Here is a 25,632-nt window from a genome sequence, read left to right on the forward strand (position 1 = left end):
CGCCAGGGCCCCGGTATCCACGGCCTCTGCGCCGACCGAGCCTCTCACGCCTAATGCCTTGCCAGACAACACATCAGAAAGAATCGAAGTGAAAGGGGTGGTGAGAATCCCACGATTAAGTAAAAATGAGCGAGCAGGCATCGATAGGATAGTTAAAACCCTAGAACACAGGAAAGAAACAGAGGAATACATAACAGATATATGTAACTCCTACGCCGACAACCGCAAACGACACTTTGTCGTGCGCTTTTGTTATTACACACTCACAGCATATGAGGAAAAGTATAGGAGTAAAGGGCCCGACCGACTCGTGACTCTGTACAGAAAGGTAGATATAGGAGACGAGAGTGAATGCGATGTAGCGGAACTTTTTTCCTATACATTAGAGGTCTTCCACCACCTCATGGAGCAAGGGCAAGTAGACAAAAATGCAACATCTGCAATGACGGAACCCCCGATAGAGAGAATAGATAACATGATGCCCATTAAGGAAGCTGAACCCTATTGGGTCCCCCCTAGAGGACAAGGAACTCACGATGACATAAATCACCAAGACGCTAAGGGAAGGGTGGTCTATAATTGGGTATATCAGCCCTGGGATAGACAGGACATTCTGACATTCCGAAAATCCCTTCCGGATTTACGAAAGAATCCTACCGCATTTTACACGGAGTTAGGTACAGCCCTATGGTCAACAATTATGACGCTAGCCGACATCGATTTGTTCTTTGGGCTATGTCTGCCAGCCGATGTGTGGAAGCAGATCAGGAAAGTACACCACACAGACCTGTTCGGTCATACCTGGGGACAACTCGATGGGCTGGATAAACAGCAAAACCCTGGACAGAAACCCTTGAAAGCCATACTAGACCTCCCTGACAAAATAGTGCAGAAGGTAAAGACCCTGATTCACGAGAAAAAGATAGATTGGTCTATCCTAACAGCTTGCCGCCAGAAACATCAAGAAGATGTTTCAGAATTCTTCTCCCGGTTCGAGACAGTGTTCTCCGATTATAGTGGACAAGACATGTCCACTGCGACCGGACACCACTTGTTCGTACAGAACTATGTTAAGGGACTGTTGCCAGAAGTCTCACAGAAACTAAAGACCAGTGAGAGCAGTTGGGCGGCCTCTAAACCAGTGGCCATCCTTCAGATGGCCCAGTACTATGAACACCAGAAAAACGAAAATGAAAGAGCCAATGAAAAGAAAAAGAAAGATTTGAAAGAAAGAGTTATGATAGCGCAGCTACAGGGTGTAAATTCAGGAAGGGAACAGTACAAGGGAGGATATCAGCAAAATACCCCTAGAGCACCACCACCTAAAAAGAACGTGCCTACCCCATACAACGAACGCCGAGACTTAGGGGAAGATCAGTGTGCATTTTGTAAGGGGTACGGACACTGGAAATCCCAATGCCCGATCCTGGCAGAAATAAATAAAGAAAAAGGAACGAGAGAATTAGCAAATGGACCACGAGGTAGAGGACGAGGAAGAGGGTACGCAAATGACGTTAGTGAAGATAGGCCAGGTAGGACAAATGCTTTTGACCACCCCCGACAGAACCAGTATCAGCAATCGGACTAGGACAACACGTACGACTTTGCATAGGACAGCCAAGGGCAAGGGAGGGATCCAGTCGAGCTCTATGTTGATCAGCAAGGCCCTTATGTTACCGCAAAGGTCCTGGGCACAGAGTCACCATTTTTGGTAGACACAGGAGCAACACGTAGTGCACTATCCAAACGACTGATTCCAAGGGCACCCTTGTCTGGCTCACATGTGACCTCAATAGGATTTGATGGTACGCCCTCCACTAACCCTTTGTCAAGGCCCATCCCTTTTAATCTAGAAAATAACATCATCGACACGACATTCCTTCTCTCTTCCAACACCCCAGACGCCATTATGGGTCTCGACTTACTGAAGCACTTCCGTGCAACTATTCGATGTTCCCTGGACGGAGTGCGAGTCATTTTATATGACAACCACCAACACCAGAGAGATAGTCCACTCCAACGCATGTATCCCATTTCCGAAGCAGACATATCCCTACTGGACACTTTACCATCGCACTTGTGGGCTAGGGCTGACTCAGACGTAGGACAAATGATGATTGGCCCAGTGCATGTAACAATACGACAGGACGCGACTCTGCCAAAGGTACCGCAGTACAAAATCTCACCAGAGGGAGAGAGAGCACTCGCAGACATCATTCACTCACTCGTAGAAGCAGGGGTGGTAGAAGAAGTGGTGAGCAACATTTGTAACAGTCCTATTCTGCCAATCATAAAGAAGCAGGGCGAGGGAGACGGAAAAGCCTACCGCTTTATCATTGACCTAAGGGAGGTGAACAAGATCGTAGTGCCCCAATATCCAGTCGTGTCCGACATTACCAGCATCCTGACCCTCATCCCATCCACTGCCACCGTTTTCACTGTTATCGATCTCAAAAATGCATTCTTTTCTATACCCATTCATGAGGACAGCCGCTATCTTTTTGGATTTACACTCAAATCCCGTTCATTTAGATTTTGTAGAGCACCCCAGGGGTACGCAGAAAGTCCGAGCATCTATAGTCAGGCACTTAAAAGACAGCTGGATGCCATACAATTGCCAGACGGAGTAGCACTGATACAATACGTAGACAACATCTTGCTAGCAGCCGACACCACTCCAATAGCGGTCACTGCCACCATTCAGTTACTTCATTTCCTCGCCAAGAATGGTCCAAGGTCTCCCGCAAGAAACTGCAATTCTGCCACCCACAAGTGATGCATTTAGGACACCTTTTGTCAAAGGAAGGGAGAACGCTCACACCAGACAGGATCCAGGCCATTCTAGACCCTCCTGTCCCCAAAAACCAGAAACTAGTCTGCTCACTGATAGGCCTCACCTCATTCTGTCGACAATGGTTACCAAACTTCAGCCTCATCGTCAAACCCCTTCTCTCCCTCCTAGCCAAAGACACACCCTTTCCACTCCCTTGGACACCCGAATGCCAGTCAGCATTCAAGGAATTGCGAGATGCCCTTTGTTCAGCACCTGTTCTAGGGACACCAGACTACTCCAAACCATTTTCCCTCTACACACACGAAAGGGAGGGATGTGCATTATCTGTCCTGACACAATCAATTGGCCACAAGCAACGCCCCTGTGCGTATTTCTCTGCCCCCCTCGACTCAGTAGCTAGAGCGCTGCCCGCGTGCTTGCGCGCTGTAGCAGCTGCAGCAGTCTGCATACGACAGAGCGAGGGAATAGTGCTCTCCAACCCCGTCACAGTGCTAGTACCACATGCAGTCGACACATTGCTAAACCAGACTAAGACGCAACATTTGACGAGTGCCCGACTGACTGGATACGAAATGACCCTGTTAGCACCACACATTACGCTAAAACGATGTTCCACCCTCAATCCAGCCACATTGCTGCCTCTTCCAGAAAACGACCCTAATACAATCTCGCTACACGACTGCGTAACCCTCACTGACGAACAGACTAAAAGTAGAGTTGATCTCCGAGACACTGCCTTCTCAGAACCAGACGGGGAACTATGGGTAGACGGCTCATGCCTCAAGCTCCCTGATGGCACTACCTCAGCAGCGTATGCCGTGACCACAGCACAAACTGTCCTAGAAACTGCCCGCATTGCCCAACGATCTGCCCAAGTAGCTGAGCTCCTCGCCCTTACACGAGCATGCATTCTAGCGGCTGGCACGACAGTCAACATATACACCGATAGCCAGTACGACTTTGGGGTAGTTCATCATTTCGGACTCCTTTGGAGGGAAAGAGGGTTCCTGACGTCACACGGCACACCCATCTTACACGGAGACCTAGTCTCCGCATTGACAGAAGCAGTCCTCCTCCCCAAGCAGCTAGCAGTAATTAAGTGTCAGGCTCATAAGAAGGTGACCGATCTCATTGGGCAGGGAAATGCACTAGCAGACATTACTGCCGAACCACAGCACAAGACAGAATCACGACACGCATGTATGTGACCAGGTCACAAGCAGAACACTGGACTGACGCTAGGGTGACTGTAAGGGACATACAGACGACAGGCACACAGAGCGAACTGACTGAATGGCGCGGGTGGGACTGAAAGATGAGGAAGGCTGCTGGAGGACAAAAGACGGTGACAAATGGCTGTTACCAGACGCCTATCTGATCCCCATATTGACCATGGCACACTTACCCGCACACATAGGATCCGCCCCCATGACCGAACTAATGACGAGGGTATGGCATAGCGGCAAGATTGCAGATTCAGCAAGACGTTTAGTACAGCAATGCATGGTGTGCTTGCAACACAACCCAGGGAAGGGGACAGCAGTACCACGGGGAGGGTTTGGGATCCCCGATCACCGCTTTGAAATGCTCCAAATGGATTACATACAGTTAGAAAGATACCATGGTTTCAAATACGTCTTAGTCATTGTGTGCGCTTTCAGCAAATGGGTGAAAGCATACCCCACTCATGACAATACCGCCACAGCTACTGCTAAGGTGTTGCTAAAGGAATTCTTCCCTAGATACAGCCTTTGTCTAATTTTATGGAGCGACAATGGCCCCCATTTCGTAGCGGAAGTGATTCAAAACACTCTGAAGGGCTTAGGGGTGAAGCAAAAGTTCCACGCCGTCTTTTACCGCCAATCGGCGGGCCTGGTGGAACGACACAATGCCACACTAAAATTAAAATTGGCAAAGATAGTCGCCACAACTGGGCTGAAATGGCCCGACGCACTCCCACTGGCATTGCTATCGATGCGTTCCACCCCAACCAAGCACAGACTGACCCCATACGAAATAGTCTTTGGCAGGCCCATGAACATTTGGGCGGCACCGAAACCAACCTCCATTAATGATGTCCCGGACATATTAATGTCTGATTATCTGTACAAGTTAATGAATGAATTAACGCTTATCCACCAACAGGTGCTGCATGCCATTCCGGACGTGTCCAGTGGCCCAGGACATGATATCAGACCTGGGGATTTCGTCTTGATCAGAAATTTCCAGAGGTCGAAGAGTCTGGAACCCAGGTGGACGGGCCCCTGGCAAGTCGTCATCACCACCCGAACTGCCCTTCGAGTGGAAGGAAAGAAAAATTGGTTGCAGGCCCACCACTGTCGGAAGATCTCACCAACCCTGACAACCAGCAAGGAAGTGGACGTCCAAGAAGAGCTCCTTACCAAAGATCGACCAGCCTTGAACTGCTACCCACAGACAGAGACTCTAGAACTGGCAGAGTATCCCGACCCTACTGTACAATCCAAGAAAGGGTACAACCTGAGGTCGACAAAAGGAGGGCGTCTCGACACGCAAACCACTAACTAAGTCAAAAGTCTCAGATCGGTAGCCAAACACTACAAAGGCTACCAGGAGATACGCTAGACGAAGTATGTGGTCCTGTGAGTCATCGAGCCCCTTAAAAATGATGGAAGATCCCGGACGACCGAAGAACCGCCGCAACGACACCAAGACTGCCAAAATTCACACACTAAAGACAATCGCACTCATAGCAGTATCTCTCACCAGCCTCTTGCTAATGGTCGCAATCTGGATCATCGAAGAGAGCTCTACTGCTTATCAAACATTGATGCCCACTGTGCAACCCACCACTGAAAAAGAACACTATCTGGTATCACTGTCACCACGCCTCCGAGAATGACTCAGAGAGTTCTGGAATAACTCGTTCGTACGACTGTTGTACCAGCACAATCTTGTTGCAAATGCTATGAACTGTTGGGTCTGTGGGCTGCTACCACATACCACTGAACATTCTATTCCTTTCATCCCTTCACCTTTCTCTGTTCATGGGTCCTGCCTTGCTTGGTTAATGCTCCTACAAGAAAGCTACAAAGACAATGCCACATCCGATGGGACAATAAAACAATTCGATAACGAGTTCTGGCTGAACAAAACTGGAAGAACGGCTGCTCCCTTTTGTCCTCTCACTTCAAATGCGACCTTCCCAATGAACATTTCTGCAAAAGAACAAGTGGAAATGCAAGTGTTCAATGATCCAGCCAGACCCACCTTCTCCTTTCTAAAGAAAAGAACAGCTGCAACCACAACTGTGGCCCTATCTGTGGTGAACGTCTCAGGTCTTGTCTGCATCGAAGGCCATGGGACGAAAATCCTGGGCCACAGTACTTGTCACATCACCAGGACTCTACACACTGCCGACCCCCCTTCATTTGTTGCATCACCCAATATGTACTTCATCTGTGGTACTAAAGCCTACACCTGGCTCCCAAAAAGCTGGGGGGGCACTTGCTACATTGCCTTTGTTCTGCTTCCGACCTACACTGCACCTGCTGGACATCACCGAGAAAAGCAGTCCGGAGACACTGACCAAGCAGATTCTACTGCATCTCAGTTTCTTGATGCAGTTAAAGGCCTTGTTCCACTTTGGGGTCTGATGGCAAACAGCCGGGCCATTCGACGCCTGTCTCAAGCAGTAGAGTCAGCTTTGAACGTAACAGCTGGCATCCTCACCAACAACACTGCCGAGCTTCAAGCGGTCCGCCTGATGACTTTGCAAACCCGTCTTGTTTTAGACGGGTACTAGCAGACCGTGGAGGAGCATGCCGCATCATCAATGCCAGCTGTTGTACCTTTGTCCTTGACAGCTCGCCTTCTGTCTATAAGGCGATTGAACATCTGCACAGACTGGCATCGAAGATCCATCAAGAACAAGAGACTTGGACAATTGGAAGCTGCTTTTGGGGCATATTAAAAGAATGCGGTAGAAAATATTGATGGTCCTCTTGGTTCCGATTTTTATAATATGTGGCTGCTGTTTGGGGATACACTGCATACCACCCTTGTGTTCTCTATGTTTGAACTCTTTGTGCCCTAAGACTGTAGATTCTCCCATAGAACGAATTAATGTAATACATGACACAGAGATACAGAACATTATGGGGATCGAAATAGATTAGCAAGTGTCTTGAGAATGTTCAAAGGGAGGACTGTTAAATCGCAGTTTACAAACGTGAACATCACCGGCGCCATCTTGCCTAACAAGAGCCATTGTCCGCACGTAAACGGCATTCATTTTAGGTGCCGCGGCCATCTCGCACTTTGCAAGTCATCCACGATTCACCCTGACCTCGCAACCATCCCCGGTGCCCTGATTCAGCATGACCAAATGCACTAAGGTCATAAAACCTTGTCCTCGTGACAGGACCCTGGAGCCACTTCCCGCCCTAAACATGTTTGTCCTTTCATCCTCCACACTCGAGCAGGCCCTTCTGATAACCCCCAACTGCACCTGGCCACTCGATCCAGTCCCAGGGTGTAAACCAAGCCCTGCGGACGTAGTTTATTGCCCTCACTCAGCAGGACTTGTTGCACAAACAGAAATGCTTGATCTTATCACTTGCATGACCCTTAGATGTGACTGATCACACACATTTACAGATCCTGTTGGAATGTCCAGCTACGAGACATCAATCACTAATTAAGACCCGGGTGGGGGACGACAAACTGTTGGGACTCTGTGAGAACCTGCTGGGGGCGGGAATTCCTAGGATGTTTGACCACCAATAAAGTTACTGTAAATTGTATAAAAAGGAGAGCAGCGGAGAAGTTGTTAGAACACCTCCTGAAGACATCCCTTGTGTCAGACCTGATGTGTTCTCCTCTAGAGCATAAACTTGTTCTTGCTTTCCAGTTCCCAGCGCCTGCCTCTTTATTTTGGTAACTATCGATATTGGGAATTAGAGGCGTCTTGCGCCAAACAGCCTGGGTATTCGTTAGAGATTTGCTGTTTTTCCACAAGACAAGGAAGCATGCACCTGTTCTCTGTAAAATATAAAATCAAGTTTGCATAAAAGTAGCTGGTATATTGTATTGTATTGTACTGCAGTAGTTATATAGCGCTTACTACCCCTATTTGATGCACTGAATTACTTGCCTACATCGGTAGCACACTAAACCTATTAGAGTGTGTGGTTGGAAATGTACTGTCTTAGTTTTGATCCTGTGTCGGAAGTGCTTCTGTGTTGTACATGAGGACCACCAATGTGCAGTTATTTTGTTGTGGGATGCAGCACTTAGTGTGATGGATAAAGAAGCGGAGCGATAAATGAACAGTTTATGGTTTTCAGTAAGCTGGCAGCTTCAAGCAACTCTGCAGGTCCCTTTTTGGTACTTCTTATGTTTATAGTCCACTTAGCTGATTACTGTTCTGGCCTGTCCATCCTGAGGTATTACATTTAAACTTTATGGTCCTGAGCATGCATAGGTTAAACGGGAAATTGAAACTAAGCTCCAGAATACATTTCTCTGTGATTTCTTGGGTAGCTACCTTCATGGTCATTACTGCTGCCTTCTCCCTGGACACTACTGCAGCTCCACTTCAGACAAGAAGGCACCCCCAGAACAATATTTTAAGTTCGGGAATAGGGGGAAAACAAAACATCACTTGTGAATAAACATTTGTGTTTGACCTATCTACTTAGTACAGGGAATTAATCCAAGATAATCACTGACCCAACAATGTCATATTGTTTCATTATTAATAGATTGTTTTCAATTATATAAATTTCATATTAATTTAAAAATAACAAGTTTTTCCTCGTGTTTTACAATAAAAGACATCCAAATTGCATGTATTCATAACAACGGAGATTAAATCATTTGAGTAAGACAACAACTATAATACAAACTAAATTAATCACAAACCTCTCAACTCTCACCGTCTCTCATTCATACATGACCACCACACTCAAAACAAACTTCAACCATGACACTAGACCAGAATTTCCCTGACAAACCAACATGGAGATCACTCCTTTTAATCCTCCAATGTTGTGTAGTAGCCTGGGGACTTAAAAGAACTTTGGTCAACACACGTTTCGGTGGATTCAGAGTTTTCTTGACGACCTTCTTCAGTACCTATGTCTATATATTTATTTTGCCAAGCAAAACAAGTGGGGTATGTTAATTTGTATACTTCCCCTATATCTGTACTTCATACCAGATTCCACTGGAAGGAAATATCATGTGCAATCTAGAGGATCCTTTTCTTTAGGGTTTATGATACTAAAGTGTATCGCCTGTGGATTCTCACAAAATAAGGATCCATAGTTTAGATCTTTAGTGACTCAAATGCCATGATCGCTGAAAAATGGCTGGTAAGCACCCACCTCTTCTTCATTATCAGAGTCAATATTTTACAATGCTTGATTTACACTGTGCTAATCTCCCAGTAGTGGTCGAGAGCATAGCAAAGCACTTGGGGGTTCACTAATGCAGTCTGTTGTTTCCTTAGGGGGTAAAGGTATGCATTGTTGTGTTATTCGGGGTTGTAACTTACATTTATTAACACAGGGTATCCCTAGTAACTGGTGTAGCTACCCCATGAGCTCCAGAACAGCTTTCTACCAGGTCACTAGTGCAGTTTCCCCCATTGGCACCAGTGCAACTTCCTTCATCAATGTCACTAGTGCAGCTTGCTCCATGGTCTGTGAAGCAGCTCCCTCAGCGGTTACCAGTGAAACTATTCCCATGGTCCTCAAGGATGATTTTCACTACTTCAGCTTAGGTTTTAGTTTTATATAGTGCGAAGCAAGCCTTTGTTAGCACCAGAGTGTTTCAAACAAATGCAGCCCTATGTACAAAGTAGAACATTTCTAAACTCTCTTCGTCTTAGGAGTGTATGTGTAAATATATAACAAAACAAAATATATAACAAAAGTTAAATCGATGGTAGTGTCGAAGGTTTGCTTGGAGTGTTTTTTAACGTCGTGGGTATCGCCGCGGCTACTGCAGGAAGAAAGGGCATTTCTGCTCCATCTCTGCTGTGAAATCTCGAATTAAACGTTATATAGGATAAGCAAGTCTCTGGGACTGGATCCTTGGTGAATGAATGTAGTGGACTGTCGATTCATTCTCACCAGTGCGGCCATCTCCGTGTTCACTTGCTGTGCAGCTGCCTCCGTTGTCGTCACGACAGCTCCGTCCTTGCTCACTAGTGCGGCCCTGTGTCTGACCAATGAGAGCGGCTCCTTCCACGGTCACTAGTGTTGCTTCGTTAATTTGTCACTAGTACAGCCCTCTCTCCAATCACCAGTACAGATTCCGCCCTGATCACTAGTGCAATAGACTCCTCAGTAACAATCTCTCTCCTCGTCACTAGCGCAGCTCTTTCCATGGTCACTGGTGTTGCTTCGTTCTTTGTCACCAGTACAGCCCTCCCTCCAATCACCAGTACAGCTCCCGCCCTGATCACTAGTGTAGCACACTCCTCGGTAACAATCTCTCTCCACGTCACTAGCGCAGCTCCTTCCGCGATCACTAGTGCAGTTTCCTGGAGGCATAGCGTCGCCAGTCCTGTCCTCTCCCTGATCACTAGTGCAGCTCCCTCCTTGCTCACTAGTGCAGTCCTGTATCTGACCAATGAGAGCGGCTCCTTCCACGGTCACTAGTGTTGCTTCGTTCATTTGTTACTAGCACAGCCCTCCCTCCAATCACCAGTACAGCTCCCGCCCTGATCACTAGTGCAACAGACTCATCGGTAACAATCTCTTCTTTCATCTCCTCTTGTGCACTTTTGACTACCTCATGTATTTTTGGTTGCTCACAATTTTTACTCAAGTATTTTGTTTGCTCACGATTGTCACTATTACCTTTACTACCTCATGTATTTTTGGTTGCTCACAGTTTTTACTACCTCATGTATTTTGTTTGCTCACAATTGTCACTATTACCTTATGTAAGTAAGGTATGTTTTTGCAATCTGTTCTTTTGTAATGTTTCTCATTATGTTTCATCTCTGTTCCTAATGTGAAGCGCTCTGACGCCTTCGGGTAAAGTCCGCGCTATATAAAAATGCATAAATAAATAAAATAAATAAATAAATTAGCGCAGCTCCTTCCGCGATCACTAGTGCAGTTTCCTGGAGGCATAGCGTCGCCAGTCGTGTCCTCTCCCAGATCACTAGTGCATCTCCCTTTATCACTAGTGCATCTCCCTTCCCGGTGCGGAGCTCTCTCACCGGTCACTGGCGCAACTCTTTCCACATTTTTTTTTCTCACAATCACTGGCGCAGTTGCCTAGAGTCGTGGGGTCACCAGTGCTGCCCTCTCCCTAATAGCGAGTGCCGTATTCTTGCTCACTAGTGCGGCCCTGAGCCTGCCTGATCACCACTGGCGCCCCAGTGATCTGAGTGAGAGATCCACTCCTCCCCGTGGAAAGCCCGGCGTAGCTTTCGCCCTCCCTCCTCCAGAGCCTCCCAGGCTGGCCTCACCTCCCAGCCCCAATCCCTCCCCTCTCTCCTCCTTCCCCTCTGGCTGCACAAACATGGCGGAGCTGCGGCGAGTGGCAGGGCTGGATTGGGACCCGTTGCTGGTGTGAGGAGGGGGCGCCTCGTCCCTGGTGGGGGGCAGCATGGGAGCCCGCTGGATCCCCACCAAGAGGGAGAAGTTTGGCGTGGGTGAGTACCGCAGCGCGCACTTTGATCATTGCCGGCGCTTCCTTCTGCGCTGGAGAAAGTTTACAAACTCTGCCCTGTCAGCCTGAGAGCGCTGCGCCCAAGGAAACAACATTTCACCCTCCGCGCCTGCACTCGCCCCTGCCCCTATCGTGGGTCGGGGGGTGTATGCTCCTCTCCTCAGCCCTGAGACACTTCCTCAAGCCCCCCATCCAAGAGAGGCACTTCTACAAGCCCCCCATCCAAGAGAGACACTTCCTCAAGCCCCCCATCCAAGAGAGACACTTCCACAAGCCCCCCATCCAAGAGAGGCACTTCCTCAAGCCCCCCATCCGAGAGGCACTTCTACGAGAGGCACTTCCTCAAGCCCCCCATCCAAGAGAGGCACTTCTACAAGCCCCCCATCCAAGAGAGGCACTTCTACGAGAGGCACTTCCTCAAGCCCCCCATCCAAGAGAAGCTCTTCTACGAGAGGCACTTCCTCAAGCCCCCCATCAAAGAGAGGCACTTCTACAAGCCCCCCATCCAAGAGAGGCACTTCTACGAGAGGCACTTCCTCAAGCCCCCATCCAAGAGAAGCACTTCTACAAGCCCCCCATCCAAGAGAGGCACTTCTACAAGCCCCCCCCCCCCATCCAAGAGAGGCACTTCCTCAAGCCCCCCATCCAAGAGAGGCACTTCCTCAAGCCCCCCCCCCCATCCAAGAGAGGCACTTCCACAAGCCCCCCATCCAAGAGAGGCCCTTCCACAAGCCCCCCCATCCAAGAGAGGCACTTCTACAAGCCCCCCATCCAAGAGAGGCACTTCTACAAGCCCCCCATCCAAGAGAGGCACTTCTACAAGCCCCCCATCCAAGAGAGGCACTTCTACAAGCCCCCCCATCCAAGAGAGGCACTTCTACGAGAGGCACTTCCTCAAGCCCCCCATCCAAGAGAGGCACTTCTACCAGCCCCCATCCAAGAGAGGCACTTCTACAAGCCCCCCATCCAAGAGAGGCACTTCTACAAGCCCCCTATCCAAGAGAGGCACTTCTACCAGCCCCCATCCAAGAGAGGCACTTCTACCAGCCCCCATCCAAGAGAGGCACTTCTACAAGCCCCCTATCCAAGAGAGGCACTTCTACGAGAGGCACTTCCTCAAGCCCCCCATCCAAGAGAAGCACTTCTACCAGCCCCCATCCAAGAGAGGCACTTCTACCAGCCCCCCATCCAAGAGAGGCACTTCTACAAGCCCCCCCATCCAAGAGAGGCACTTCTACAAGCCCCCCCATCCAAGAGGGGCACTTCCTCAAGCCCAATGCCCTCTATGACAGTTGGCGCGAGCTCCGTCTCACACAATCTCTGGGACCCCCCCCCCCCCCCCCCCCCGAGCTCTGGACACAAGCCTCCAAAGGGAATGATGTCACAGGGTATAGCAAAACTGTGCCGACGTCATCAAACATAGCCACATTCAGGAATTTCAAACATAGACACATTCAGGAATGCCTATCGTTGGGTATTGTTAGAGATTTTGGACTTCGAAATGATATATATTTTTTGCCCTGGATCTCATCTCCTCTTTCAGTCTTTAGAGACGCATGACTCTAATCTTCCCCTTAGCCCTGCGACCAACCCCTGCTGCCCCCCCCCCCCCGTTATAAACCTCATTTGAAAGGGCCCTCCGGGGAATGATGGCACAATGCGCCTCAAACCCCCTGCTGACGTCATCAAAAAGGCCACATTCAGGAATGCCTATGGCTGGTGCTGTAGAGGTTCGACGCTAGATATTTTTTTCTCTGCACTGCATCTTTGAAGGCCCGGCACATGCGTCCCTTCCATCCCCCTGGAGCCAACCCGCACCCCGTGGGACACACGCACGCCCCATCCCGTCCTAGGAAATGACCCTGAGGCCCGAACGCACATACGCCCAATATTATTCCCCCCACGTCCTTGGAAACATGCCCACACCCCACCTTTCAACCTTGTGCCACCTCAGATGCCCTGCCTTTCTCTTAGCCAGCTGCCGAGGTGCCCCTCCCCCTCCCACAATGACTCTACAGAACCTGAAATGTAACACCAATTCAAAAACCTTGTGAGTGGGGGTGCAAAACAGTACATGGTGCATTGTGTGTTCTGCCAGGAGGGGCTTCTGAAAGAGGCGATGATCTCGAACCCCCACTGATTCACTTTTCCAACAGTACTTACTGGGACAACACTCTTTAGTTCTGAGATTCTTCTCTCCATTAAGTCTTCCCACCAGTAATACAAATCAGTGAGTTTGTCTTGTTTTGGCAGCACGTGGCAGTGCGCGTGCCTCCCGGGCATGCAGCGTTGACAGGCGCCCGGCGATCACTTTTATTGTGTCGGAGTTTTGAGTTCTTGTGAGTGACTTTGGCCCCAGTGAGTGTGTGCTGCGGGCGGAACGCAGCCTCCTGCTGCGCAGGGGTTGGGGCAACCCTCCAGGGCCCCCCTTTACCCCAAGGCCAGTGAATACCTGTGTACAGATGGTAGACTCTGGGCCCCTGGTTACATTGTGTAGAAGTCCCCAACGTGTTGCCCCACTGAAGTTCCCTGTGTTAGATGCTGCTGATCAGTAAGCACAGTGTTAGCGAGCTGGTACGGGAGGGGGGGGGGGGGGTTGTTCTATGGAAAATGCTTTGATCCGAATGTATGTTTTAGAGAGAAAAATCAACAAAAAAAAGTAAATTTCGAATGTCAAAATCGAGCCCCCTTAAAAGTAGAGGCGATTACCAGGTATTATATATTGTTTTGGGAGGAGAGTGAGACAGGCACTTTTTAGGGGACCCCAAGGTTTGAAAGGTTAGCTTCAAGTAACTCATTAGAAAATGCGCAGCTGTGATTTAAAAACAAATTGAGATTAAATAAAAAAGAAGGAACCTGCCAGCTAAAATGAAGTGAAACTGTTGAACGTTCCACGATAATCGTTCTCCTCACCTAGGCAAACATTGCATTACGTGTAAATTTCCGTTTTGTGCACCCACCGGCAGGTTGAAGCGAGTCTAGATTTTTCCGGAAGTGTAATTTGAGTTTGCTGCAGAACTGCTTCTTCAAAGTGTCCCTCTGCACCTCACCTTGTTTCTTTACTACGGTAATCGTCGGTAGTTTGAGCCTTTGAGTGAGTGACCGGCATTTCATGTGCCCAGGTTCACACAATGTGATCAAGTGGCGAAGCCGGGATTACAAGGCACGTCTCGTGGTTTCAGGCGTTTGGTTTGGTTTGTCAGTGATCCATGTTTCATACCGTTCTGAAAGGGGGGCGCCTTTTCACATATGATTAATTTATAATGTCAAGAAGCCCAAATGAAACTTTTTGTAACAATTTTTAGTTTTTTTTGTTTGGCGGTCTATTGACAATTTAGTGTTTTAATAACCTGTTAGTTTCATGTTGCACTTATTGTACTGTTATGGCTTTGGTGTGAGCTCACGTGTTTACAAATATCACGCTGGTGAGACGTCTTCTTTCATTGTTTACATACTGCGTCAGTTCGTCACGCTTTGCACGCAGACCACCCCCCCTTTCTCGCCTGTTGCCTGCATAGAGCATTACGTATACACATACGGTTTGAATGCAAATATACACTCCAATGTCAGTCTATAAAACCTATATGGAACGGATTTAATTGTGTAACTGCCGTACTATAGGTACGAACGATGATATTCCAACCGTACAGAAATCCATGACAGTGTTGTACGTAGAAAGAACAGCCTTGTAGTGACAGCCCAGTGTTCCAGTTTGAAATGATTTGTGGGATAAGCGACGGGAGGTTATAGGCATGTAAAGGGGGGGGGGGGAGTTGAGATATTTGAAGGAAATTAATATGACAGTTTAAAGGGAGGAGACAGAAGTCATTTTGGGGAGGGTCGTGGGGGGTGTCTGAAGGAAAGAGGCGGGAGAGGTTTATAGAGAAGGGTTAATGTGTGTGAAGTAAGGATTGAGAGATATGGCTGTGGTGTGGGGGTGAGATGTAACCCAGAGGAGGGATATACGTGCTATACGGGAAGCTTGAAAGCCCTTTGGGGCCGTATTTATATTTATAATATTTCAGATAGGCTTGGCAGGGGAGTTAACACGTTTTAAAAGGGAGCGTGGTCTGGAAAGCTTGAGAGAGATTTGCGGGAAGAAGTTCTGAGGCAATTTGAGAGGGGTAACTAGGGCGAAAGGTATCTGAGGGCGGGCAGAGAGATATTGTTCTCCGGGGCAGTTGGTGAATGGTTAATGCCTGTGCTCTCCCGCTCCGAGGTCGGGCTTGGCAGCCCTGCATTGTGTGTGTTTGTAAAAGGAGGCGGAATGCGAGGTTTTGTTCCATGCCTTCGTTTTGTGCCTGCTTGTGCTGGCTTGGCAGCGCTGCCTGGGACATGCCGGGGAGGGCCGGGGCAGGCCTGTCGAGAGCGCCCCAGCAAGCGGAAGTCTGTAAAGTAACTTTTTACCCTTTCCCGGGACTGAGACGAGCTCGGCGATGTAACTTTGTAGCTGTGCATGGCCTTGAAAAAAAGTGGAATGGGGTGTTTGTGTATGCAGGGTAGAGGCGCCAGGAAAGACGCAGAGGCACTATGAGGCAAGGAACGCAAGCGTAAGATGATGTGTTTGTAGGGCAAACGCCGTGTAGTGCCCAGAGGCGCAAAGGAAGGACTCTGAGGCGCTAAGAGGAAACCTCACAACGGGGCTGCAAGTGGGGGTCGGTAATGTGTAATGAAAAAGGGCTGCCTGGATTGAGGTGCATTGGCAGAACTGCATTTAGTGGTTTATTAGCGGGGTGGGGAGTGGGGGATAAACGTGTAGACTGATTATCCCAAAGTCCATGTTTGCTACTGAAAAGTGCAAGTACTCATATGAAAAGCATTGCATCCCTCATAAGAAGTGCAGGTACTCTCATATTAAAAGTATTGCATCCCTCCTAAGAAGTGCAGGTACTCTCATATTAAAAGTATTCCATCCCTGCTATGAAGTGCAGGCACTCTCATATTAAAAGGATTGCATCCCTCCTATGAAGTGCAGGCATCCTCATATTAAAAGAATTGCAGCCCTGCTAAGAAGTGCAGGTACTCTCATATTAAAAGTATTGCATCCCTCCTATGAATTGCAGGTACTCTCATATTAAAAGTATTGCATCCCTCCTAAGAAGTGCAGGTACTCTCCTATTAAACATTTTACATCCCTCCTATGAAGTGCAGGCATCCTCATATTAAAAGAATTGCAGCCCTGCTAAGAAGTGCAGGTACTCTCATATTAAAAGTATGGCATCCCTCCTATGAAGTGCAGGTACTCATATTAAAAGTATTGCATCCCTCCTATGAATTGCAGGTACTCTCATATTTAAAGTATTGCATCCCTCCTATCAATTGCAGGTACTCTCATATTAAAAGTATTGCATCCCTCCTATGAAGTGCAGGTACTCTCATATTAAAAGTATTGCATCCTTCCTAAGAAGTGCAGGTACTCTCATATTAAAAGTATTGCATCCTTCCTAAGAAGTGCAGGTACTCTCATATTTAAAGTATTGCATCCCTCCTATGAAGTGCAGGTACTCTCATATTAAAAGTATTGCATCCTTCCTAAGAAGTGCAGGTACTCTCATATTAAAAGTATTGCATCCCTCCTATGAAGTGCAGGTACTCTCATATTAAAAGTACTGTATCCCTCCTATGAAGTGCATGCACTCTCATGTTAAAAGTATTGCATCCCTGCTAAGAATTGCAGGTACTCCATATAAAAAAATAACTGCAGGTACTCTGTATCTGTTAGTACCTGCCCAATTTAAAGCACTGAGTGGGAGTGCTGCACATTGGCAGAGAGGTGTGTGACTGCAAGCACTGAGTGTTTGGTAGTCGCACCAGGGGTGGGTGCACCTGCAGTGCAAATGGTAAGTCGCAATACTGTAACTGGAGTCTGGATTGAGGTGCATTGCCGGAGTTGTGCGCGAGTGGTTATGTGAGGGTTGGTGTGTACTCTGTAGGGCTGAGTATGTGTGTACGGCTGGTAGTGGACCCTAGTACCGGATTGAATGGGAGGTGAGTACGACTGAGGTGCATCGGCGGCGCTGCACATGTGAGGGTTGGTGTGTGTTTGTAGGGCTATGACTGGGTGAATATGTACGTCTAGTAGTGGGCCCTAGTACTGGGTTCAAGAGGGACGTCTGACTGAGGTGCACTGGCTGAGCTGTGTGTGTCTGTGTGAGGTGGGATGTGGCTCATGATTTAGGTGCATTGCTGCAGTCCTTTCTGACAAGTATTGTGTAGGATTTGTATGAATCAAAGGGTCAAACTGACAGTATGTACAGGGTGTGTAAGTCAGCCAAGGTGGTCATCGACCACATACCGTGCTTGTGCCCAGCACTACTTGATGCTCAAAAAATATCTAAAGTCTGTGTTTAATGCAGAGGGAATAAGAACAAGGTCAGAGGCTTTACACCAAAATCTGTGGCCAATACTGTGACATTTTTGAGTCTGGGCCTTAAGCTCTGTGTGGAAAACAGTCAGCCCCATTGAGTGATATTGGCCTGATGTTCTAGTATCAATACAAACCCAATTTCTAACAGGGCAGTAGACAAAAAATTGAAATGCCCTCCACTTTGATGCCAAGTTCTGATGTCAATCATCAAGCAAGGCATGTGAGCCTGAACCTACCTAGAGGAGCTTCCTTGTCTCTTCTATCCAAGAATTGATCTATTCATCCTATAACGCTTCCATCCACCTACTGATATCCACCATTTCACCTTTACATTCTCTTATCCATTCATGCTTTTATCCATCATTCAATCTTTCACCATTCCATCCATACATTTCTGTCTCTCAGATTTCCGTTTACTCTATTTTTTCATCCACACATCTAGACGTCATCTCACCCACTCATCCACCAATCCTTTCACACACTCATCCATCCATCCTCTCACTAATTCATCAATTCACCCACACAACCATCCATCCTTTTATTAATCCGTCCTTTCACCCACACATCCATCCTTTTTAGCCTTCCATCCTTGAACCCACTCATCATCCTTCCTTTCATCCACCCATCCTTTCACCCACTTGTCTACCATTTTTTTCACCCACAAATCCAACATCCTTTCACCTTTCCATACTTTCACCCACCCATTCTTTCAACCACTCATCTACCCATCCTTTCACCCATTTATCATTCCATCTTTTCACCCTTCCATGCTTTCACCCTTCCATCCTTTCACCTATCCATCCTTTCACCCATCCATCCTTTCACCCATTCATCTACCCATCCATCATTTTTTTAACCACTCATCAGTCCATCCACTCATCCTTCCTTCCATCCACTCATCCTTCCATCCACTCTTTCAACCTCCTTTTCACACACTCATCCTTCCATCCATCCTTTTCCTGACTCATCCCCTCATCCATCCTTCCTTTCACCTCCTCGTACATCCACTCATCTCTACCAATGTGTGGGCCCAGGTACTGTGTAATCTGAGAGTAACCAGCTGGGTAGTCCTCTTTCTGCGGAGGTGAAAGAAAAGATTTGGATCGATGCTTTCGTAGAGATATTGGAATTGATTTTGGGCACCCCTGTTAGGGAAAAGGCCAAGCGGTGCAATGAATGGGCAGACTCAAGAGACTGCTCTCACATGGACCGCAGGCATAACGTAGATGATGGCTTGGGTAAAAGGGTTCACAATCTTATATGTGGTTATGGCGGAATAAAATCCCCATTCTGGAGCAAAAATTGTCATGTCACCAGAATAAGATTGTATGCCCTCGTGATGTGTTTGGGGGTAACTCCTGGCAGAGATTTGCAAGTGGGTCTCAAACTGCCCCCGAAATTGAACAATTTGGAAAAGTTAGTAAATGCCTGCCCCCTTTTTATTTTTTTATTTTTATTAGGTCGAGCTGGCGTTGGAGCGCGAAGCGCTCCCGCCAGCGAGACTATAGTCACCTTCCTCCCTGTCAAGGGAGTAACAGCTGTGAACGAGCCCAATACAGACCTGGGTACGAGCCGACCCAGGTCTGTGAACGCGCTTCAAGGTTGAGCAGCTTGTGCACGTTTGTTGGACGTCAGGCGCTGCAAGCCCGCCAGACCAATTATCCCAGCATGAAATTCTACTTCCTGAGGCGCCACAAGAACAATTATCCCAGCAGGAGTCTCCACTTCCTCAGGCACCGCAACAATTATCACAGCAGGAGACCCACTTATCACAGCATGTCAACAGACCCCCAGGCTGCTGGAGCACTCAACTATAATTAATGTGCAGTTGAGTGCTCCAGCAGCATGGGGCGGCTCTCTGCATGCTGTGATAATGATCACTTTGGGGCCTCATGCTGTGATAATTAGGGCGGCATGCTCTATTTGCAGCACTGAACATTTTCAAAGAAGGCGAAGCAGTGACATTCATTGGAGACACTCACCCTCACGCCCTCACCCCCTCACCCCTCACACACCTCCTCACCCTCACACACCTCCTCACCCTCACACCCTCACCTTCACACCCCCTCACACACACCCTCACATACCCTTACCAGCACCGCAAAACACAACACAACACAGCACAGCAAAACACAGCACAGCAAAACACAACACAACACAACACAGCACAGCACAGCACAGCAAAACACAACACAGCACAGCAAAGCACAGCACAGCAAAACACAACACAGCGCAGCAAAACACAACACAGCAAAACACAACACAGCGCAGCACAACACAGCACAGCACAGCAAAACACAGCACAGCAAAACACAACACAGCACAGCACAGCAAAACACAACACAGCACAGCAAAACACAGCACAGCACAGCAAAACACAGCACAGCACAGCAAAACACAGCACAGCAAAGCAAAACACAACACAGCACAGCAAAACACAACACAGCACAGCAAAGCACAGCACAGCACAGCAAAGCACAGCACAGCACAACACAGCACAGCACAACACAACACAGCACAGCAAAACACAGCACAGCAAAACACAGCACAGCAAAGCAAAACACAACACAGCACAGCAAAACACAACACAGCACAGCAAAACACAACACAACACAGCACAGCAAAGCACAGCAAAACACAGCACAGCACAACACAACACAACACAGCACAGCAAAACACAGCACAGCAAAACACAGCACAGGACAGCACAGCACAGCAAAACACAGCAAAACACAGCAAAGCACAGCACAGCAAAACACAGCACAGCACAGCAAAACACAGCATAGCACAACACAGCACAACACAGCACAGCAAAACACAGCACAGCAAAACACAGCAAAGCACAGCACAGCACAGCAAAACAGCACAGCAAAGCACAGCACAGCAAAACACAGCACAACACAACACAACACAACACAGCACAGCACAACACAGCACAACACAGCACAACACAGCAAAACACAGCACAGCAAAGCACAGCAAAACACAGCACAGCATATCAAAACACAGCACAGCAAAACACAGCACAGCAAAACACAGCACAGCAAAACACAGCACAGCACAACACAGCAAAACACAGCACAGCAAAACACAGCAAAGCACAGAAAAGCACAGCACAGCAAAACACAGCACAGCACAGCACAGCAAAACACAGCACAGCACAGCAAAACACAGCACAGCACAGCAAAACACAGCACAGCAAAACACAGCACGGCAAAACACAGCACAGCAAAGCACAGCAAAGCACAGCACAGCAAAACACAGCACAGCACAGCAAAACACAGCACAGCAAAACACAGCACAGCAAAGCACAGCACAACAAAACACAGCACAGCACAGCAAAACACAGCACAGCACAGCAAAACACAGCACAGCAAAGCACAGCACAGCAAAACACAGCACAGCACAGCAAAACACAGCACAGCAAAACACAGCACAGCAAAGCACAGCAAAACACAGCACAGCACAGCAAAACACAGCACAGCAAAGCACAGCACAGCAAAGCACAGCACAGCAAAACACAGCACAGCACAGCAAAACACAGCACAGCAAAACACAGCACAGCAAAGCACAGCAAAACACAGCACAGCAAAACACAGCACAGCACAGCACAGCAAAGCACAGCACAGCAAAACACAGCACAGCAAAACACAGCACAGCACAGCAAAACACAGCACAGCACAGCAAAACACAGCACAGCACAGCAAAACACAGCACAACCAAGCACAGCACAACCAAGCACAGCACAACCAAGCACAGCACAACCAAGCACAGCATAACCAAGCATAGCGTAATAAAGCACAACAAAACATAGCATAACAAAAAATAGCATAACAAAAAATAGCATAACAAAACACAGCAAAACATAGCATAACAAAACATAGCATAGCATAACAAAACACAGCATAGCATAACAAAACACAACATAGCATAGCATAACAAAACACAACATAGCATAGGATAGCAAAACTAAACAGAGCATAGCATAACAAAACAAAGCATAGGATAGCCTAACAAAACATGGCATAACAAAACATGGCATAACAAAACATGGCATAGCAAAACATGGCATAGCAAAACATATAATAGCATAGCAAAACATAGCATATCAAACACAACAAAACATAGCATAGCAAAACAGAGCATAGCAAAACATAGCATAGCATAACAAAGCATAACAAAGCATAGCATAACAAAACATAGCATACATAACAAAACATAGCATAACAAAACATAGCATAACAAAACATAGCATAGCAAAACAAAGCATAGCATAGCAAAACACAACACAACACAACATAGCATAGCATAACAAAGCATAGCATAACAAACACAACAAAGCATTGCATAGCATAACAAAACAAAGCATAGGATAGCAAAAAAACATAGCATAGCATAACAAAACAAAGCATAGAATAGCAAAACAAAACATTGCATAGCATAACAAAACATAGCATAACATAACAAAAATTAGCATAGCATAACAAAACAAAACATATCATAGCCTAGCAAAACATAGCATACCAAACACAACAAAACATAGCATAACAAAACATAGAAAAACAAAGCATAACACACACAACCACACACACACAACCACACACACACAACCACGCACACATAACCACAACCACACACACAACCACAACCACACACAACCACACACACAACTATCTATCTATCTATCGCCCTCACTCTGTCTATCGGCCTCAGTCTATCTATCTAATCACCCTCACTCTATCTGTCTATCTATCGCCCTCACTCTATCTATCTATCGCCTTCACTCTATCTTATCGCCCTCACTCTATCGCCCTCACTCTATCGCCCTCACTCTATCGCCCTCACTCTATCGCCCTCACTCTATCGCCCTCACTCTATCGCCCTCACTCTATCGCCCTCACTCTATCGCCCTCACTCTATCGCCCTCACTCTATCGCCCTCACTCTATCGCCCTCACTCTATCGCCCTCACTCTATCGCCCTCACTCTATCGCCCTCACTCTATCGCCCTCACTCTATCGCCCTCACTCTATCGCCCTCACTCTATCGCCCTCACTCTATCGCCCTCACTCTATCGCCCTCACTCTATCGCCCTCACTCTATCGCCCTCACTCTATCGCCCTCACTCTATCGCCCTCACTCTATCGCCCTCACTCTATCGCCCTCACTCTATCGCCCTCACTCTATCGCCCTCACTCTATCGCCCTCACTCTATCGCCCTCACTCTATCGCCCTCACTCTATCGCCCTCACTCTATCGCCCTCACTCTATCGCCCTCACTCTATCGCCCTCACTCTATCGCCCTCACTCTATCGCCCTCACTCTATCGCCCTCACTCTATCGCCCTCACTCTATCGCCCTCACTCTATCGCCCTCACTCTATCGCCCTCACTCTATCTATCGCCCTCACTCTATCTATCGCCCTCACTCTATCTATCGCCCTCACTCTATCTATCGCCCTCACTCTATCTATCGCCCTCACTCTATCTATCGCCCTCACTCTATCTATCGCCCTCACTCTATCTATCGCCCTCACTCTATCTATCTATCAATCTATCTATCGCCCTCACTCTATCTATCTATCAATCTATCTATCGCCCTCACTCTATCTATCTATCAATCTATCTATCGCCCTCACTCTATCTATCTATCAATCTATCTATCGCCCTCACTCTATCTATCTATCAATCTATCTATCGCCCTCACTCTATCTATCTATCAATCTATCTATCGCCCTCACTCTATCTATCTATCAATCTATCTATCGCCCTCACTCTATCTATCTATCAATCTATCTATCGCCCTCACTCTATCTATCTATCAATCTATCTATCAATTTATCTATCGCCCTCACTCTATCTATCAATCTATCGCCCTCACTCTATCTATCTAATCGCCCTCACTCTATCTATCTAATCGCCCTCACTCTATCTATCTAATCGCCCTCACTCTATCTATCTATCAATCTATCTATCGCCCTCACTCTATCTATCTATCAATCTATCGCCCTCACTCTATCTATCTATCAATCTATCGCCCTCACTCTATCTATCTATCGCCAGCACTCTATCTATCTGTCTAGCTATCTATCGCCCTCACTCCTATCTATCTATCTATCTATCTATCTATCTATCTCGCTCACTCAATCTCTCTATCGCCCTCTATCTATCGCCCTCCCTCTATCTATCGCCCTCACTCTATCTATCTATCTATCCCACTCACTCTATCTATCCCACTCACTCTATCTATCGCATCACCACAGCATCACTAAGGGGCACAACAACATCACTATGCGCTACCACAGGATCATTGAATGCCACAGCATCACTAGTCGCCACCACAACATCTCTCAGCCCCACCACAGCATCAATCTGTGCAACCATTTACCAACAACTGGGTCAAATATGATCTCTCAATATTTCAAGCTTTATTACAAATGTCACAAAAAGAGGTTAGTATTTCACTTCTGTTCTTGGATTTTCGTCACAATAAAATACACTGAACATATTCTTCACAAAAGTTATTTACAAAAGTTTAAGCTATTGCCATTATAAATTACAATAACTTTTATTTAAGTATTAATTATTAAAAAAATTCAAAGCCATTGTTATTTGTAATATCAATACATCTAAGTCACGTGAATACAACACATATTGCATTACAAATGCTATAGGTGTCACAAGTTATAACTATTGGCATTGTAAATGACAAAGCTATTATTTTTGCTATTTTCAAAACCAACACATATATAAAAAATGTGTCATTTAAAATACCAATAGCTCAAACTTTCCTAATGCGAGACCTTATGCATTGCAAATGCTTGTTTTTTACTGCTGTTCAGGGATATAGCTACCACTGGTTCAGCTAGTGCAGTGGCACGGGGACCCAGAGCCTTGAGGGGCACATTGAACCATAATAATTGCTGTATTTAACTACCCCAGCAGTAGTCATAGGTAGTATTTCCTTGCTTGCAACCGGACCCATGCTTGCTACGCTACTAGACATTGTCAATGTTGTTATAACTGAGAAAACGCAATCATTTTCTCCATCACGTGTAGAAAATAAATAGTTTCTGAGTTTAAAAATCACACTGTGCTGTATCGCTTGCTCCAGGTGGAAGACAGTTACTGTATTACAGCATACAGTGAGTGAAAGATCAGAACAAGCACGGGCAAAGCCAAAAAACAGGTATGGCTTTTTGTCAAGGGTAGTGTTAGATGATAGTTGAGTCACAGCTGTTCTAGAAAGAAAGTCCAATAATCGTGGCCACTGGAATTAGGCAGTAGGATTGGACCAAATTATGTGGAAGCATTGGAACAAATTATGCAGCAAGAAAAGGCAAATTAAAGGGTGCAATGTGGCACATTTTGTGATAGTATTTTCTTCATTATGTTGTAATTTTGACCCTTCTTAACTCTGTCTGAGTAAAGGTTTCACTTCATTAGTACTAGTTCAACACCCACATACAGCAATAAGCAACTGAGAGGTGACCGGTCATCCTTTGCAAAGGGCCTTGTGTTTTGTATGAACTTTTCATGTGTTTGAATTAGAAACAAATGTATTGCGGTTAAATGTGAATATTATGCTGCCGATGATGGCTTATGTGGAAAATGCAGAAAATCTATACTTATGTGGAAAACGCATAACAAAGCAGCATCTGTGGTTACAATACGCATTCTACCCCTCCTGGGGTAAAAGCCATAATCCAGGATTCTCCAGCCATTTCTGTCCTGGGCTTTTCTTTCAATCTGACTCCATGTGTAACCCATAACCTTGGAGTCAGATGCTAGGCCTCTGCA

General features: G+C 47.0%; 1 protein-coding gene across 1 annotated transcript in view; it reads left to right on the forward strand.

Annotated features, from left to right (window-relative positions):
• Positions 1-11,272: 11,272 nt before the first annotated feature.
• The window catches only part of DOCK5 (dedicator of cytokinesis 5), an 852,732-nt gene continuing 838,372 nt past the window's right edge, over positions 11,273-25,632 (forward strand). The window contains exon 1 of the mRNA XM_078666602.1: positions 11,273-11,450. Within this exon, the coding sequence (XP_078522728.1) occupies positions 11,405-11,450 (46 nt within the window). The 5' untranslated portion in view covers positions 11,273-11,404. The remainder of the gene's footprint in view (positions 11,451-25,632) is intronic.

Source organism: Lissotriton helveticus, chromosome 11, assembly GCF_964261635.1.
Source record: "Lissotriton helveticus chromosome 11, aLisHel1.1, whole genome shotgun sequence".
Taxonomy (NCBI): domain Eukaryota; kingdom Metazoa; phylum Chordata; class Amphibia; order Caudata; family Salamandridae; genus Lissotriton; species Lissotriton helveticus.